The 16,226-nt window shown below is 40.2% G+C and overlaps 1 protein-coding gene across 1 annotated transcript; it reads left to right on the top strand.

Annotated features, from left to right (window-relative positions):
* Positions 1 to 1,400: 1,400 nt before the first annotated feature.
* LOC148550431 (uncharacterized) lies at positions 1,401 to 2,632 on the top strand. Its single transcript, XM_088494486.1, has 2 exons — positions 1,401 to 1,518; positions 1,614 to 2,632. Exons 1-2 carry the CDS (start codon positions 1,401 to 1,403, stop codon positions 2,630 to 2,632), a joined length of 1,137 nt encoding a protein of 378 aa, XP_088350612.1.
* Positions 2,633 to 16,226: the final 13,594 nt, after the last annotated feature.

Genomic DNA, 16,226 nt, shown 5'->3' with positions numbered 1-16,226 from the left:
CAGGTTGGTTCCATTTTCTTTTCATTTGCTTCATCTTTAATTTTCTGGTAAACTGATGATATTTGCCTGATTGTTGAAAAAGTTTGAACCTTTCTTATGATCTTTGTGTTTTCTTGTCGCTGTAATGTGATTTTTCTTCTTCGCATATTCCTGGTGTTTCTTCTTGAGGTTTCCCAGGGGTTTGCATGTTCTACTGTTGCTTCTGGCTGTTATTTTTGAAAAAAATTAGTCTCTTGCTCCTTAATTTCAAAAGATCCTTGTTGATGTACCTTTGTGGGAGATAATGATACTTATAGTTTGATTTTCGCTTTTTGCTCGGAGTGCGTTTTTTTGACTTCCTCTTGATGCTTTTAGGGTTTTTGCTTGATTCTGAAAATGGTTGGGTCTTTGACGATTTTCTGCTTAGCATTTTTGATGTTGACAATGCTCTTTGCTGGTAGACTGTAGAGAGATAGTGGCTTTGATGACTTTTTGTTTTTTCAAAACGTTTAATCTTTTGAAATCTTCTTTTCTTGTTTGAGAGATGCTGGGGCGTAGGCTGTAGATTTTCATGAAACCTTGCTTTGTTACTGCCTCCAAAGGATTCCCCGGGACTTTGGTTTGAGTCTTGGGGTTTTCCTTTTCTGTTTGTTCGCCTGTATCGTATTGATCGAGTTGTTTTGTCCCTCTTCCAAGATGTTTTTAGTAATCCCATCTTCTTTTCTTATTGTAGGATTAGTTGGCCTCATGTCTTCTCGCAATAACATTGTAGAGATGTCTTCCAGAGTTCCCGAGGGGATGTCCGATTGGCTGGACTCCCTTGTCTTGATGTGTGTCTCTGTCGTGGATGCTGAATTTTGCGTAGAGCTGAGGAAGCGTCATAGGATTTGTGGTAATAGTGCCCGGGAGAGGGATTATGAGCTTGTTGCTCCTGATTCTGATGAGAGGATTTGTTTTCCTACCTCTATCGAGGGGGAGCGTCCCTTCTTCTATGCCTATGAATATTTCTTCAGTCAGTTGGACATTACTTTTCCTTTTACTGCTTTCGAGACCGACCTGTTGTGGTCGTGTAACATTCCCCATCCCAGCTTCACCCGAATTCCTGGGGTTTTATCAAGATCTTTCAGCTGCTTTGCCAAGAGTTAGGCGTAACACCTTCTCAGACTCTTTTCCTTTATCTGTTTGTCTCTGCCAAGCCTGGTGGCTCTTCCAAAAAGAAAGCTTCGTGGGTTTCTTTCAAGTCTGCCCAGGGCCATAAAGTTTTCGCCATGTATGATGAGTCCTTTAAGGATTTTAAGAATTACTTCTTTAGAGTTCGTGCTGTCGAGGGGGCCCGCCCCTTTTTTCTGGATGAGAATAATGAGCCCTCTTTCCCTCTAGAGTGGCAGAAGGATGTGAGAGTATCTCGTTATACATGGGAGATGCTTGACGATGTTGACCGTGCTTTTGTTGTATTTCTTGAGGATTTATGGGAGGAACCACCCCATCTTGATACAAAAAGGTTTTTGAATGACCCGTCCCTGGTTCGGACTGTTTTGGGTACTTGTCTGACTTGTTTCTGTACTTGTTTCTTAGTTTTGCTTCCTCTTCTTTGTGATTGTAACCCTTTACTGTGGCTGATTCTGTATTTGCAGAGATGTCAAAAAACAATGACTCCATGAAGGCCTTCAAAAAGGCAAAGAAGGCGATTGCTGCTCAAAACATCTCGGCCAAGGCGGCCGGAAAGGGATCTTCTCAAGTTCAAGCGAAGCCGCCCGTGCCGAGTTGTCCTGGGCCGAGGAAAGTGATTCCCACTCCTCGGGTTCGTCTGGTTGATCCTCCACAGACTTCTACTTCTAGTGCTCCTCCTAACAAGAAGCAAAAAACAATTGAACCTTTCAACCTTGATGCCCCTGATTTTGATGCGGTCGAGTTCGTAGATCAGCAGATCGGTCCCTATGGTGTCCTTCCTATGGATGATGTATCACTCCTTCACCATTTGGATTTTATAACTTGGAGTAGCATTAAAATGGCACATATGGGAGCTGCCCTGTACCGAATTGCTCAAAATCTTCCTCTTCATGTCACTAAAGCTTTTGTGGAGGAGGCCAAACGGGAGTTTGATCGGATGAAGGGCTTGAAGGAGGAGCTTGAAGTGAGGGTGGCCAAGCTGGAGAAAGATCTGGAGAACGAGAAGGCGAGTTCCCTTTCTCTGGCAGCTTCTGTGAGGCTGGCCGAGGACACGGCACTGAGGCATAAGGACAGCTATGTCACATCCTATCGGGAGGGAATGCGTCTGAAGGAGGAGTTGGAGAACGCCCGAGCTGATTACTCCGAGCTCCAGGGTCATCTTGTTGGCAGCGTAACTGCTGCCTATGAGAACCTGAAGGAGCAGGTTCGGATTATTGCTCCCGAGGCCGACCTTACTCTCTTCAGCCTGGATAATGTTGTGAGGGATGGTAAGATTGTCCCTGATGACCAGGATGATGATGATGTTGAACCTCCCCCTGTGCCTTCTGCCAAAGTGTCAACCTCTTCAGTTCCTCCAGTTATATCTGATCCAGATTGCCAGATTCTGAACCGGGATGATGGAACCGTGGATGCTGTACCTCTTCAGACTCGTCCTCCTTCACCCCATGCTGGTGCTGCCGAGAAGGCTCCCGATCTTTGCTGATTTCTCTTGGATATTTATGTAAATAGCCCGGTTTGTGGGCTTTTAAACTCTTTTATTGATGTTTTGTTAACTGCTGACACTTCCTGGTTGCTTGTCTAGCAACTTTATTTTGAAAAACAAAAGTAGCTTTCTAGCTTTCTAGCTTTTGGGGCAGATTTTGGTGGCCTCTGAAGCTTGTTATAACTTTGTAGTTTATGTCATGCTTATTTGTGCTTAACTTGGTATCTCTCTGGTTTCCGAGAATGTTGGAACCTTGCTGCTCAGCCTCTTTGGATTGCTTTGTACTTATTGTTTGTAGCTTGGATCCTTTGAGGTCGTGGCTGTGTGGGTCCAACTTGTTTTTCGGTTTTCTCGCTCTTGCTTGTATTTCTAGTACTCCGTAACCGATTTCTTTACGTTGGTCCTCTTCAAAGTTATTTTTGTAATCCTCTTTCTTGGACCTTTGTCAGGTCTCTTTCAGCAATTACTTTTATAACTTGTTTTGTAGGAGGCCGACTTCTTTATGTCGTCCTCTTCTAAGTTATTTTTGTAATCCTCTTTATTGGACCTTTATCAGGTCTCTTTCAGGGATTACTTTATAACTTGTTTTGTAGGAGGCCAACTTCTTTATGTCGTCCTCTTCTAAGTTATTTTTGTAGTCCTCTTTCTTGGACCTTTGTCATGTCTCTTTCAGGGATTACTTTTATAACTTGTTTTGTAGGAGGCCGACTTCTTTATGTCATCCTCTTCTAAGTTATTTTTGTAATCCTCTTTCTTGGACCTTTGTCAGGTCTCTTTCAGGGATTACTTTATAACTTGTTTTGTAGGAGGCCGACTTTTTCATGTCGTCCTCTTCTAAGTTATTTTTGTAATCCTCTTTCATGGACCTTTGTCAGGTCTCTTTCAGGGATTACTTTTATAACTTGTTTTGTAGGAGGCCGACTTCTTTATGTCGTCCTCTTCTAAGTTATTTTTGTAATCCTCTTTCTTGGACCTTTGTCAGGTCTCTTTCAGGGATTACTTTATAACTTGTTTTGTAGGAGACCGACTTTGTTAGGTCGATCTCTTCTAAGTTATAGCAATTCCTCTTTTATAGGGTTGGCCAGACCTCTTTCCAGGGATTTGCTGATAACTTGGGTTGACTTGGTCCAACTTTTTAGTGTCGGCCAGTCTTTTAAGTTATTATTTAGCGATCCATAAAACCTCGTCAGGTTCTTTTTCCGGATCACTTTCGATAACTTCTTGCATTATTCTGTGTTCATCTTTGCCGATTTGTAGAAGGTGGTTTCTATCTTTGTTTGATCGTCCTTTAGATGAATCGCGTTTTCACCTCTATCGGACGATCATCTTTATCGTGATCGTGCAGTGAATCTGTTTTTCACTTTCTGCCGATCTGTTGCTTTATAATCGGACGATGAATGCTTCAGATTAATGCGTCTAGAGAATTTGTAGAATATCTAAAATATATTTTATTCAAAAGAGAGTGCAAATATATACATGTGGGAGTTTTTATCTCCTCAAGTCGGGTATTTTCTGAATCTCAACTTGATGCCTCATTAAAAAACCTTTTCAGGAAAAAGAGTGCATCTTATGATGAGATCTTTTACCTTTTCTAGCTATAGTAACTTCTTAGGTTACAGGCGTGCCATGATCTGGGAAGTTCTCATCCATCGAGTTTGGACAGTCTGTAGTAGCCCTTCCCCAGTACTTCTATGACTCAGTAGGGTCCTTTTCAGTTTGCTGCCAGCTTTCCTTCTCCAGGTCGAGTTGTTCCAATATCATTTCGGATTAAGATGAGATCATTCTCAGTGAAACCTCTTGGCACTACCTTTTGATTATACCTGAAAGCCATTCCTGATCCGAGCTCTTTCTTGGATTTCCGGAAGTAGGTCGAGCTCTTCTCTTTGAAGTTGAAAATTGGCTTGTTCATTGTAGTGGACCACTCTAAGGGACCCTTCCTCGACCTCTACTGGGATCATTGCCTCCACTCCATATGCAAATCGAAATGGTGATTCGTTTGTGGTGGAATGTGGTGTTGTTCGATATGCCCATAGGACTTGTGGAAGTTCTTCGGCCCAAGCTCCCTTCGCTTCTTGCAGTCTCCGTTTCAGCCCAGCCAATATGACTTTGTTGGCCACTTTGGCTTGTCCATTGGCTTGGGGATGTTTGGTGGAGGTGAACTGGTGTTTTATATTCAAGTCGGCTACTAATTTTCTGAAGGCTGCATCTGTGAATTGGGTGCCATTGTCTGTGGTGATGGAGTATGGGACCCCGAACCTTGTGACAATGTTCCTATATAGGAATTTCCGGCTTCTTTGAGCAGTGGCGTTTGCTAGGGGCTCTGCCTCGATCCATTTTGTAAAATAGTCTACCCCTACTCTGAGGAATTTGACTTGTCCCGATCCCTGGGGAAAGGGTCCGAGAAGATCGAGTCCCCACTTTGCAAATGGCTAGGGTGAGGTCACGCTAATGAGCTTTTCTGGCGGGGCGATGTGAAAGTTAGCATGTTTCTGACATGGTGGACATGTCTTTACAAATTCTGTAGCTTTCTTTTGTAGAGTTGGTTAATAGAATCCCACCCGGAGCACCTTTTTCGCGAGAGCTTGCGCTCCGAGATGGTGGCCACAAATGCCGCTGTGTACTTCCTCCAAGACTTCCCTTGTATTGGAGGTCGGTGATGCGCGCTTCCAATTGCGTTGGAAAGTAGACATCCAGGGTTTTCCAGCAATATATAATAGTCTATACTTTGCTCAAGGATAGACAACGTAAACTGGCGTTCAACGCCAATTCCATGTTGCAGTCTGGCGTCCAGCGCCAGAAACAAGTTACAAGTTGGAGTTCAACGCCAGAAACAGGTTACAACCTGGCGTTGAACGCCCAAAACAGCCCAATGCACGTGATTAGCTTAAGTCTCAGCCCCAGCACACACCAAGTGGATCCCAAAAGTGGATTTCTGCACTATCCATCTTAGTTTACTCATTTTCTGTAAACCTAATTTACTAGTTTAGTATTTAAACAACTTTTAGAGACTTATTTTGTACCTCATGACATTTTAGATCTGAACTTTGTATTTTGACGGCATGAGTCTCTAAACCCCATTGTTGGGGGTGAGGAGCTCTGCTGTGTCTCGATAAATTAATGCAAGTATTTCTGTTTTCCATTCAAACACACTTGTTCCTATCTAAGATGTTCATTCGCGCTTCAATTTGACGAAGGTGATGATCCGTGACACTGATCACCATTCTCAACCTATGAACGTGTGCCTGACAACCACCTCCGTTCTACATTAGATTGAATGAGTATCTCTTAGATCTCTTAATTAGAATCTTCGTAGTATAAGCTAGAATTGATGGCGGCATTCATGAGAATCCGGAAAGTCTAAACTTTGTCTATGGTATTCCGAGTAGGATTTAGGGATTGAGTGACTGTGATGAGCTTCAAACTCGCGAGTACTGGGCGTAGTGACAGACGCAAAAGGATTATGAATCCTATTCCGGTATGATCGAGAACCGACAGATGATTAGCCGTGCTGTGACAGAGCATTTGGATCGTTTTCACTGAAAGGATGGATGGTAGCCATTGAAAACGGTGATCCACCAGCATACAGCTTGCCATAGGAGGAACCTTACGTGCTTGAAGAAGAAGACAGGGAAAAAGTAGAGATTCAGAAGATAAAGCATCTCCAAAACTCCAACATATTCTCCATTATTGCATACAAGTATAATTTGTGTTCTGCCTTTTTACTTTTACAATTCAAAATAAAAATCATTATTGATATTATATCCTGACTAAGATTTATAAGATAACCATAGATTGCTTCAAACCAACAATCTCCGTGGGATTCGACCCTTACTCACGTAAGGTATTACTTGGACGACCCAGTGCACTTGCTGGTTAGTTGTGCGAAATTGTAAGAGAGTAATATGTAACAATTTTGTGCACCAAGTTTTTGGCGCCGTTGCCGGGGATTGTTCGAGTTTGGACAACTGACGGTTTATTTTGTTGCTTAGATTAGGAAAATTTTCCTTTTTGGTTTAGAGTCTTTTATTATTGTTCTTGTTAATATTTTAGAATCCTTATTTTCTTTTTCAAAAATTTCTTTTTTGAAATTTTATTTTTCTTTTACTAATAATTGAATTTTTTTGTTTGAGTCTAGTTTTATATTTTAAGTTTGGTGTTCTTTTGCATATTTTTATTTTCCTTTAAATTTTCGAAATTAGTGTTCCTTGTTCTCTCTTCATCTTCACGTTGTTCTTGTTTATTTTTCTTGTTTGATCTTTAGTTTTTCGTGTTTTGTGATCTTTCTTGTTTTTCTTGTGCCTTTTCAAAACAGTAGTTTTCGAAAAAAAATTATTCTTAGTTATTAAAAATAATTTTTCAAAGAAGTGTTACATTTACAACTCAATTGGCTAGAGCATTGGTTTATGTTCTTGATGATTGGGCACCAATTCTATTAAAAATCTTTTTCAAAAATAATTTATCTTGATTTAATCTTGTGCCAAACTTTAAGTTTGGTGTTTTCTTGTTAATCTTTATATAATTTTCGAAAATTTATTTTGGTCTTCTAAAATCTTGGTGTTCTTGTGAATCTTCAAAGTGTTCTTGAGTCTTCCTTGTGTCTTGATCTTAAAATTTTTAAGTTTGGTGTTCCTTGGTGTTTTCCCTCCAAAATTTTTGAAAACAAAGAGTATTAGATCTAAAAATTTTAAATCTTGTGCTATTTTATTATTTTTCTCTTTCCTCTTTAAATTCAAAAATATCTTTTCTCTCTATTTTAAAGCAAATTTTCGAAATTTACTTTTAAAATTCAGATTTTTATTTCAAATTTTAAAATCCTTTTCAAATCATATCTTTTCTAATCAAATCCTTTCAATCACATTTTTTTTCAAAAAAAATTTCCTAACTATAATTTTTTATTTTATTTTATTCTCTCTCTTCATTTTTCAAAAATCTTCACCCATTTTTTATTTATTTTATTTTAATTTATTTTATTTTCGAAATAAATAAATAATTAAATAAATAAAAATATTTTTTTTATTTTACATCATCTCCCTTTCTCCATCATGGACCTAAGCGGAAATGAACAGTCCAGGAGGACTCTGGGGTCATATACTAACCCCTCTACTGCTTCATATGGGAGTAGTATCTGCATACCCTCCATTGGAGTCAGTAGCTTTGAGTTGAATCCTCAGCTCATTATCATGGTGCAGCAAAGTTGCCAGTATTCTGCTCTTCCACAGGAAGAACCTACAGAGTTTCTGGCACAGTTTTTACAAATTGCTGACACAGTGCATGATAAGGAAGTAGATCAGGATGTCTACAGATTATTACTGTTTTCATTTTCTGTAAAAGACCAAGCCAAGAGGTGGTTAAATAACCAACCTAAGGCTAGCATAAGGACATGGAAACAGCTGACAAAAAAAATTCCTGAATCAATACTTTCCTCCAAAACGGATGACACAGCTAAGGCTGGACATCCAAGGCTTCAAACAAGGAGATAATGAATCTCTTTATGATGCCTGGGAGAGATACAGAGAGATGCTAAGAAAATGCCCCTCTGAAATGTTTTCAGAGTGGGTTCAGTTAGACATCTTCTATTATGGGCTTACTGAAAGAGCTCAGATGTCTCTAGACTATTCAGCTGGTGGATCTATCCACATAAGAAAGACAATTGAAGAAGCTCAAGAGCTCATTGATACAGTTGCCAGAAATCAGCATCTGTATCTAAGCAGTGAACCTTCCATGAAAGAAGATGCTAAAGCAGTAACTACTGAACTCAGTCCTGCTGAACAAGCTACTGCATTCAAACAGCAATTGGATTTTCTAACAAAGCAGTTAGCCGAATTCAAGGATAGACTACAAGAGACAAGGATGGCTAATATAAATATGGAAGTACAATTAAAGCAAACAAAGCAGCAGCTGTCAAAACAAACAACAGAAGAATGCCAAGCAGTTCAATTAAGAAGTGGAAAAACATTAAATACCCCACCTCAAGGAAGCAGGAAGCCAAGAAATGAGCAAACCACCCAAAATCCATCTGAGGATAGTAAGAGCCCGGGAAAAAATAATTCTGGTGTTAAAATGCCAAAAATTGGGTGGAAGGCTGGCGCTGAACGCCTAGACCATGCTCAGGACTGGCGTTCAATGCCAGAAACAAGCAATGAACTGGCGTTGAACGCCCAAAAGAAGCACAGTTCTAGCGTTCAGACGCCAGGAACAGATGAGGAGTTGGCGTCTAACGTCACTCCAGCTTCTAACTCTGGCATTCAAATGCCAGTGAGGGATCAAACACACACAAGTGCTGATAATAATCCCTCTAAAAAGGCTTCTCCAACCACCTCTGTAGGAAATAAACCTGCAGTAACTAAGGTTGAAGAATACAAAGCCAAAATACCTTATCCTCAAAAACTCCGCCAAGAGGAGCAGGATAAGCAATTTGCTCACTTTGCAGACTATCTCAGGACTCTTGAAATAAAGATTCCGTTTGCAGAGGCACTTGAGCAAATACCTTCTTATGCCAAGTTCATGAAAGAAATCTTGAGTCATAAGAAGGATTGGAGAGAAACAGAAAGAGTTCTCCTCACTGAAGAATGTAGTGTAGTCATTCTGAAAAGCTTCCCAGAAAAGCTTAAGGATCCCAGGAGCTTTCTGATACCATGCACATTAAAGGGTAATTGCACCAAGACAACTTTATGTGATCTTGGAGCAAGCATTAATCTAATACCTGCATCCACCATCAAAAAGCTTGGCTTAACTGAAGAAGTTAAACCAACTCGGATATGTCTCCAACTTGCTGATAGCTCCATTAAATACCCATCAGGCGTGATTGAAGACATGATTGTCAGGGTTGGGCCATTCGCCTTTCCCACTAACTTTGTAGTGCTGGAAATGGAGGAGCACAAGAGTGCTACTCTCATTCTAGAAAGACCCTTCCTAGCAACTGGACGAACACTCATTGACGTCCAACAGGGGGAAATAACCCTGAGAGTCAATGAGGATGAGTTTAAGTTGAATGCTGTCAAAGCTATGCAGCATCCAGACACATCAAAAGACTGCATGAAAGTTGATCTTATTGACTCTCTGGTAGAAGAGATCAACATGGCTGAGAGTCTCGAATCAGAGTTGGAAGACATCTTTAAAGATGTTCAGCCTGATTTGGAGGATTCAGAGGAAATGAAAGAGCCTCTAAAATTTCCTCAGGAAGAGGAAAAACCTCCTAAACCCGAGCTCAAACCATTACCACCATCCCTGAAATATGCATTTCTGGGAGAATGTGACACTTTTCCAGTGATCATAAGCTCTGCTTTAAATCCACAGGAAGAGGAAGCACTGATTCAAGTGCTAAGGACACACAAGACAGCTCTTGGGTGGTCCATAGGTGACCTTAAGGGCATAAGCCCAGCTAGATGCATGCACAAAATCCTATTGGAGGATAATGCTAAACTAGTGGTTCAACCACAGAGGCGGCCAAATCCAGCCATGAAGGAAGTGGTGCAGAAAGAGGTCACCAAATTACTGGAGGCTGGGATTAAAACAGCATTCACATGCCCATCTAGAGTGTTTGCTTACAGAAGGATGCCATTTGGTCTGTGTAATGCGCCTGCAACCTTTCAGAGATGCATGCTCTCTATTTTCTCTGATATGGTGGAAAAATTTCTGGAAGTCTTCATGGATGACTTCTCAGTATATGGAAACTCATTCAGCTCCTGTCTTGATCACCTGACACTTGTTCTGAAAAGATGCCAAGAGACCAACCTGGTTTTAAACTGGGAAAAATGTCACTTTATGGTGACTGAAGGGATTGTCCTTGGGCATAAAATTTCAAACAAGGGAATAGAGGTGGATCAAGCAAAAATAGAGGTAATTGAAAAATTACCACCACCTGCCAATGTTAAGGCAATCAGAAGCTTTCTGGGGCATGCAGGATTCTATAGGAGGTTTATAAAGGATTTTTCAAAAATCGCAAAACCTCTGAGCAATCTGCTAGCTACTGACACGCTATTTGTGTTTGACACAGAGTGTCTGCAGGCGTTTGAAACGCTGAAAGCTAAGCTAGTCACAGCACCAGTTATTTCTGCACCAGACTGGACATTACCATTTGAGCTAATGTGTGATGCCAGTGATCACGCCATTGGTGCAGTATTGGGACAGAGGCATGACAAGCTTCTGCATGTCATTTATTATGCTCGCCGTGTTTTAAATGATGCCCAGAAAAATTACACAACCACAGAAAAAGAATTGCTTGCAGTGGTTTATGCCATTGACAAGTTCATATCATACTTAGTAAGATCAAAAGTGATTGTGTATACTGACCATGCTGCTCTTAAATATCTACTCACAAAGCAGGATTCAAAACCCAGGCTCATAAGATGGGTGTTGCTTCTGTAAGAGTTTGATATAGAAATAACAGACAGAAAAGGGACAGAGAACCAAGTGGCTGATCATCTGTCCCGGATAGAGCCAGTAGAAGGGACGTCCCTCCTCTCTCTTGAGATCTCTGAGACTTTTCCGGATGAGCATTTATTTGCCATTCAGGAAACACCATGGTTTGCAGACATTGCAAACTATAAAGCTGCAAAGTTCATACCCAAAGAGTACAACAGGCAACAAAAGAAAAAATTAATTACTGATGCAAAGTACTACTTGTGGGATGAACCCTATCTCTTTAAGAGATGTGCAGACGGAATAATCCGGAGATGTGTGCCTAGAGAAGAAGCACAGAGGATCCTATGGCATTGCCATGGATCACAATATGGAGGCCATTTCGGAGGTGAGCGGACAGCCACCAAAGTCCTCCAATGTGGTTTCTACTGGCCTACACTCTACAGAAATTCTCGAGAGTTTGTACGTAACTGTGACAGTTGCCAGAGAGCTGGTAATTTGCCCCATAGTTACGCCATGCCTCAACAAGGAATCTTAGAGATTGAGTTGTTTGACGTATGGGGAATTGACTTCATGGGACCTTTCCCACCATCATACTCAAATACTTATATTCTGGTGGCAGTTGACTATGTATCAAAATGGGTAGAGGCCATTGCCACACCCACCAATGATACTAAAACAGTGCTGAAGTTCCTCCAGAAATATATCTTTAGCAGGTTTGGTGTCCCTAGAGTACTAATCAGTGATGGGGGCACTCACTTCTGCAACAAACAGCTTTACTCTGCCATGGTCTGGTATGGGATTCGCCACAAGGTGGCAACTCCATATCATCCACAAACTAATGGGCAAGCTAAAGTCTCTAACAGAGAACTAAAGAGAATCCTGGAACGGACTGTAAGTACCCGTAGAAAGGATTGGGAAAGAAGCTTGGATGATGCTCTGTGGGCTTACAAAACAGCATTCAAGACTCCTATAGGGACCTCTCCATACCAACTTGTGTATGATAAGGCATGTCACCTGCCCATGGAACTAGAACATAAAGCCTACTGGGCAACCAAATTCCTGAATTTTGATGCCAAATTAGCTAGAGAAAAAAGATTGCTTCAGCTAAATGAGCTAGAGGAATTCAGATTCACTGCTTTCGAAAATGCCAAGCTTTATAAAGAGAAATCAAAAAAGTGGCATGACAGAAAGCTGTCATCTAGAATCTTTGAACCAGGACAAAAGGTTCTGTTGTTTAACTCTAGACTCAGGCTATTCCCCGGGAAATTGAAATCCCGGTGGAGGGGACTATATGTGATTACAAGTGTATCACCATATGGTTTTGTGGAGCTTCAAGATATTGATTCTGATAAGAAGTTCATTGTTAATGGACAGAGAATCAAGCACTATTTTGAAGGCAATGTTGAGCAGGAGTGCTCAAGGCTGAAGCTAGATTAAAAGCTCAGCAAGGTCCAGCTAAAGACAATAAAGAAGCGCTTGCTGGGAGGCAACCCAGCCATTGGCAACACTTTTTCTGTTGTTTTTATTTTATTTGTTTATATAAAGTTCATTGATACCAAGGTAAAGAATCAATTGTATAACTTCACAGGGTTACAGAAGGATTCAGCACACAAAATAGAGAAAAAGAGCTCACTGGCAAGAAAAAGCCAGTAAAAGTCTGTTTTGGGCGTTCAACGCCCAAAAGAAGCATCCACTGGGCGTTGAACGCCAATAAGGATAGCCATCTGGGCATTAAACGCCAGAAAGAAGCATCTTCTGGGCGTTAAACGCCAGAAAGAAGCTCCATCTGGGCGTTTAACGCCAGATTTACAGCGTCCTGGGTGTTCAGAAAAACGCCCAGTGACAAAGGACTTCCTGGCGTTCAACGCCAGAAAAAAGCAACAGCTGGGCGTTGAACGCCCAGGAGAAGCAGCATTTGGGCGTTAAACGCCCAAAACATGCAGCAGTTAGGCGTTTAACGCCAGAATGGTGGGGAGGAGGTAAATTCGTTTTTACTTCATATTTTTCATTCTAATTTTAATTTTCATGTTTCAATTCAAGATTTCTTGCATAAACATGTTACAAACCCTGATTTCTAAAATCCCTAATTTCTAAAAACCTTATTTTAAAATATCAAATGTATTTTAATCCATAAGCACAAATCCTTTCTTTTTCAATCCAATTCAACTCTTTTTCAAATCTTCAAAACAAATCTATCCCTTTTCATTCTAAAATCTTTTCAACTAATCAATATTTTTTTAAAAATCTCCATTTTATATTTTTCAAAATCCAGATTTATCTTTTTCAAATATCTTTTATATCTTTTCAATTTTAAATTATATCTTTTCTTATCATACTTATATCTTTTTTTTAAAATCATATCTTCTATCTTATCTTTCTCTTTATTTTCGAAAAAAAAAACCCACCCCCTCCCTTTTAAAAAAAACACATTCGGCGTCCCTCCTCTCATCCACCATTTGACACTAGCTCTCCTTCTATCCCTCTCCTTTCTTTTCTTTTGTTTGAGGCAAGCAAACCTCTAAGTTTGGTGTGTTTATCCGTGATCACTAAATTATACCCACTAAGATCATGGCTCCTAAAGGAAAACAACCCACTCCAAGAGGCAAGAAAGAGAGTATTCCAAAACCACTTTGGAATCAAGGGAAGTTCTTAACCAAAGAACATTCAGATCATTACTCCAAAATAATGAGTCTAAGATCAGTGATCCCAGAAGTCAAGTTTGATCTGAAAGAAGATAAATATCCGGAGATCCAAGAGCAGATTCGAAACAGGAACTGGGAAATCCTTGCTAATCCTGAAACAAAAGTGGAAAGGAATATGGTTCAGGAATTCTACGCTAATCTGTGGCAAACAGATAGGCAGAGAATATCTAGAATTGCCCTCTATGACTATCGGACTTTGGTCAGAGGAAAGATTGTTCACATCCACCCTGACAAAATCAGGGAGATCTTTAAGCTACCTCAGCTGAAAGATGACCCAGACTCCTTTAATAGGAGAATGATGAGAACAAACAAGGGCCTGGACAAGATTCTAGAGGATATATGCATCCCTGGAGCCAGGTGGACCACCAGCACGAAGGGCGTCCCAAATCAATTCAAGAGAGAAGATCTCAAACCAGTCGCCAGAGGATGGCTGGACTTCATTGGGCGTTCTATATTGCCCACTAGCAACCGTTCTGAAGTCACTGTTAAAAGAGCAGTGATGATCCATTGCATTATGTTGGGAAAAGAAGTGGAAGTTCATCAACTGATTCCATCTGAATTTTACATACTTGCAAATAAGAACTCCAAAGATGCCAGGTTGGCCTATCCAAGCCTAATTTCTATGCTTTGCAAAGATGCTGGAGTGAAGATGGGAATAACAGAGTACATCTCAGTGGAGCACCCAATCACTAAAATCACAATGGAAAAACAACAAGTACAGGATGACTCCATCAAGAGGAGGGCGCAAGAATTTCTTCCGGAACTCCCTCAATTTGAATATTGGGAAAATCTTGAAGCATCTATCAACAAATTGCAAGAAGCTATGGATCAAATAAAAGAAGAACAGCAAAATCAAAACAGCATGCTCTGCAAACTGCTCAGGGAACAAGAGGAGCAAGGGCGTGACTTAAAGGAACTGAAACGTCAGAAGTTATCTCTTGAAGGGCCAAGCACTCCACAGACTAAAATGGCATCCACTTCCCAAGGTTGTTGAGTTCTAAATCTTAGCCTTAACTCTGTGATACCTGTTTTTTTTTATTTAAGTTTTACCTTAGGAGTCATATAGTAGTAATTAGTATCTATATTTTTTATTTTATCTCCAATTAAGCTATAATTTAATTTTCTCATCATCATTAAACATGAATAAAATAGAAGACTTTCTTTAGAATAAGAGGCAATATTCTTCGATTTTTAATAAGAAAATTCTAATTAGTTACATGTGGTGGCAATGCTTTCTGTCTTCTAAATGAATGCTTGAACAGTGCATATGTCTTTTGAATTTGATATTTAAGACTGTTAAATATGTTGGCTCTTGAAAGAATGATGAACATGAGACATGTTATTGATAATCTGAAAAATCATAAAAATGATTCTTGAAGCAAGAAAAAGCAGTGAATACAAAAGCTTGAAAAAAAAAGCAGAAAAAGCCAATAGCCCTTAAAACCAAAAGGCAAGGGTAATAAAAAGGATCAAAGGCTTTGAGCATCAGTGGATAGGAGGGCCTAAAGGAATAAAATCCTGGCCTAAGCGGCTAAACCAAGCTGTCCCTAACCATGTGCTTGTGGCGTGAAGGTGTCAAGTAAAAACTTGAGACTGAGCGGTTAAAGTCGAGGTCCAAAGCAAAAGAAGAGTGTGCTTAAGAACCCTGGACACCTCTAATTGGGGACTTTAGCAAAGCTGAGTCACAATCTGAAAAGGTTCACCCAATTATGTGTCTGTGGCATTTATGTATCCAGTGGTAATACTGGAAAATAAAGTGCTTAGGGCCACGGCGAAGACTCATAAAGTAGCTGTGTTCAAGAATCAACATACTGAACTAGGAGAATCAATAGCACTATCTGAATTCTAAGTTCCTATAGATGCCAATCACTCTGAGCTTCAATGGATAAAGTGAGATGCCAAAACTGTTCGGAAGCAAAAAGCTACTAGTCCCGCTCATCTAATTAGAATCTGAGCTTCACTCAAAAACTCTGAGATATTATTGCTTCTTGACTTATTTGTATTCTATTTTATTTGTCTAGTTGCTTGAGGACAAGCAACAGTTTAAGTTTGGTGTTGTGATGAGCGGATATTTTATACGCTTTTTGGGGTTAATTTCATATAATTTTTAGTATGTTTTAGTTAGTTTTTAGTTTATTTTCATTAGTTTCTAGGCAAAATTCATATTTCTGGACTTAACTATGAGTTTGTGTATTTTTCTGTAATTTCAGGTATTTTCTGGCTGAAATTGAGGGAGCTGAGCAAAAATCTGATTCAGGCTGAAAAAGGACTGCTGATGCTGTTGGATTCTGACCTCTCTGCACTCGGAATGGATTTTCTGGAGCTACAAGAGTCCAATTGGCGCGCTTCTAATTGCGTTGGAAAGTAGACATCCAGGGCTTTCTAGCAATATATAATAGTCCATACTTTGCTCAAGAATAGTCGACGTAAACTAGCGTTCAACGCCAGTTCCATGTTGTAGTCTGGCGTCCAGCGCCAGAAACAAGTTACAAGTTAGAGTTCAACGCCAGAAACAGGTTACAACCTGG

This window comes from Arachis ipaensis, chromosome B7, assembly GCF_059453495.1.
Source record: "Arachis ipaensis isolate K30076 ecotype BB chromosome B7, ASM5945349v1, whole genome shotgun sequence".
NCBI classification, from domain to species: Eukaryota; Viridiplantae; Streptophyta; class Magnoliopsida; order Fabales; family Fabaceae; genus Arachis; species Arachis ipaensis.
This window is presented reverse-complemented; position numbering and strand designations above follow the sequence as displayed.